Source organism: Apaloderma vittatum, unplaced genomic scaffold (assembly GCF_000703405.1).
Source record: "Apaloderma vittatum isolate BGI_N311 unplaced genomic scaffold, ASM70340v1 scaffold33927, whole genome shotgun sequence".
In the NCBI taxonomy this organism is placed as follows: Eukaryota; Metazoa; Chordata; class Aves; order Trogoniformes; family Trogonidae; genus Apaloderma; species Apaloderma vittatum.
The window spans coordinates 1-1,392 of NW_009725085.1; the positions used below are offsets into that span (position 1 = coordinate 1).

The 1,392-nt window shown below is 59.1% G+C and overlaps 1 protein-coding gene across 1 annotated transcript; it reads left to right on the top strand.

The window, feature by feature from the left end:
* Positions 1 to 236: 236 nt before the first annotated feature.
* Positions 237 to 1,350, top strand: STAC3 (SH3 and cysteine rich domain 3; the record flags this gene model as incomplete). The annotated part of the gene is made up of 4 exons (XM_009872778.1): positions 237 to 286; positions 417 to 520; positions 981 to 1,032; positions 1,213 to 1,350. Coding segments are annotated over 4 exons (344 nt in total), but the record flags the coding sequence as incomplete, so codon positions are not given.
* Positions 1,351 to 1,392: the final 42 nt, after the last annotated feature.

Below are 1,392 nucleotides of genomic sequence, written 5' to 3' on the forward strand. Positions count from 1 at the left end.
GGGAGGGGGGCTGAGCTCCGGCCACAAGCGTGGGGTGGAGAGGGAGACTCTACTGGGGGGCCCAGGAGGGTGGGTTTTGCTCTGCTGAAAGAGGTCTCCACCCTGGGGCTCTCTCTGCTTCCCCGCATTGACCTGGGTGTAGAAGATCTTGGGAGAAAGCTGGTCCCGGGGCACAGAGGCAGCACCGGGAGAGATGGAACCGGGAGAGATGTAACCCCCGCTCCTCCCGTTTCCAGGCACCTCTGAAGGGGACAAGAAGACTGAGAAGAGCCCAACAGATGACAAGGTAGCCATCATCCTCCCCTTACACCCCAAAGGCCCCCAGCAGTGTGGGGAGGGGCTGCAGGGATCTCCCCGCTGGGCTATCGTCAGCCTCTCCGGGGCCCCGAATCCCTCTTGCTTTCCTCCTCGCCCAGAACAAGAAGCCACAGCCAGGGATTCGTGGTGGCTATCTGCAGTCTCACTATTTTGTGGCACTTTATCGCTTCAAAGCCCTCGAGAAAGACGACCTGGATTTCCCGTAAGTTCCTGTCCACGTAATAGGCACAGGGGTGACGAGGGGAAGGATATGGGGTGTCCCGTGGGAAGGGGGACAAGTCATCAACAGTGAGATTCTCATGGCCAGGAGGCTTCTATGACTGAACGAGCGCAGAAATTCCCGCCAGGCTACCTGTGGTTTGGCGTTTGCGGCTCTTCTGCCTGTCCCAGAGGGCTACACATTGAGCGGGGGCCCTGGTTCTCGCTGAGCCAGCTCTGTCTTGATGCTCTTCCACTGATTTCTTGTACTCGAGGCTGAGCTGCTCACGCACAGGACATGTCTGTCCCCGAGCCCATGGGCTGTGTGCATTCCTTGACCTCACCTGACTTAGGTCTCTACGAGCTGGTGCTGTGGGGAGATCGATTTTCCTTGCCAGTCTCAGGCTCTCCCACGGCAGGTGGTCCCTGCTCCCCTCTCACTGAGCCCTTCCTTCCCTTTGCAGTCCAGGGGAGAAGATCACCGTGGTCGATGACTCCAATGAGGAATGGTGGCGGGTAAGGCTGGTGTCCTACAAGCACAGAGGGGAGAGATGAGAGAGCTGAGCTGGGAGTGCAAACTGCACTCTAAGGGGGACACAGACCCCTAAGTCCGCTGTGTCCTCATGCCAACCCACAAGGTCTTTGTCATGGGGGGAGTCGTACACATTGGCTCCAACCCCCACCGGCTTCTTTCAGGGGAAGATCGGTGAAAAAATTGGCTACTTTCCTCCAAACTTCATCATCCGGGTGCGGGCAGGCGAGCGGGTGCACAAGGTGACACGCTCCTTCGTGGGCAACCGGGAGATCGGGCAGATCACGCTCAAAAAGGATCAGGTGAGACGGGACCACCCGGTCCCCGCCTGCGGTCCACCAGCC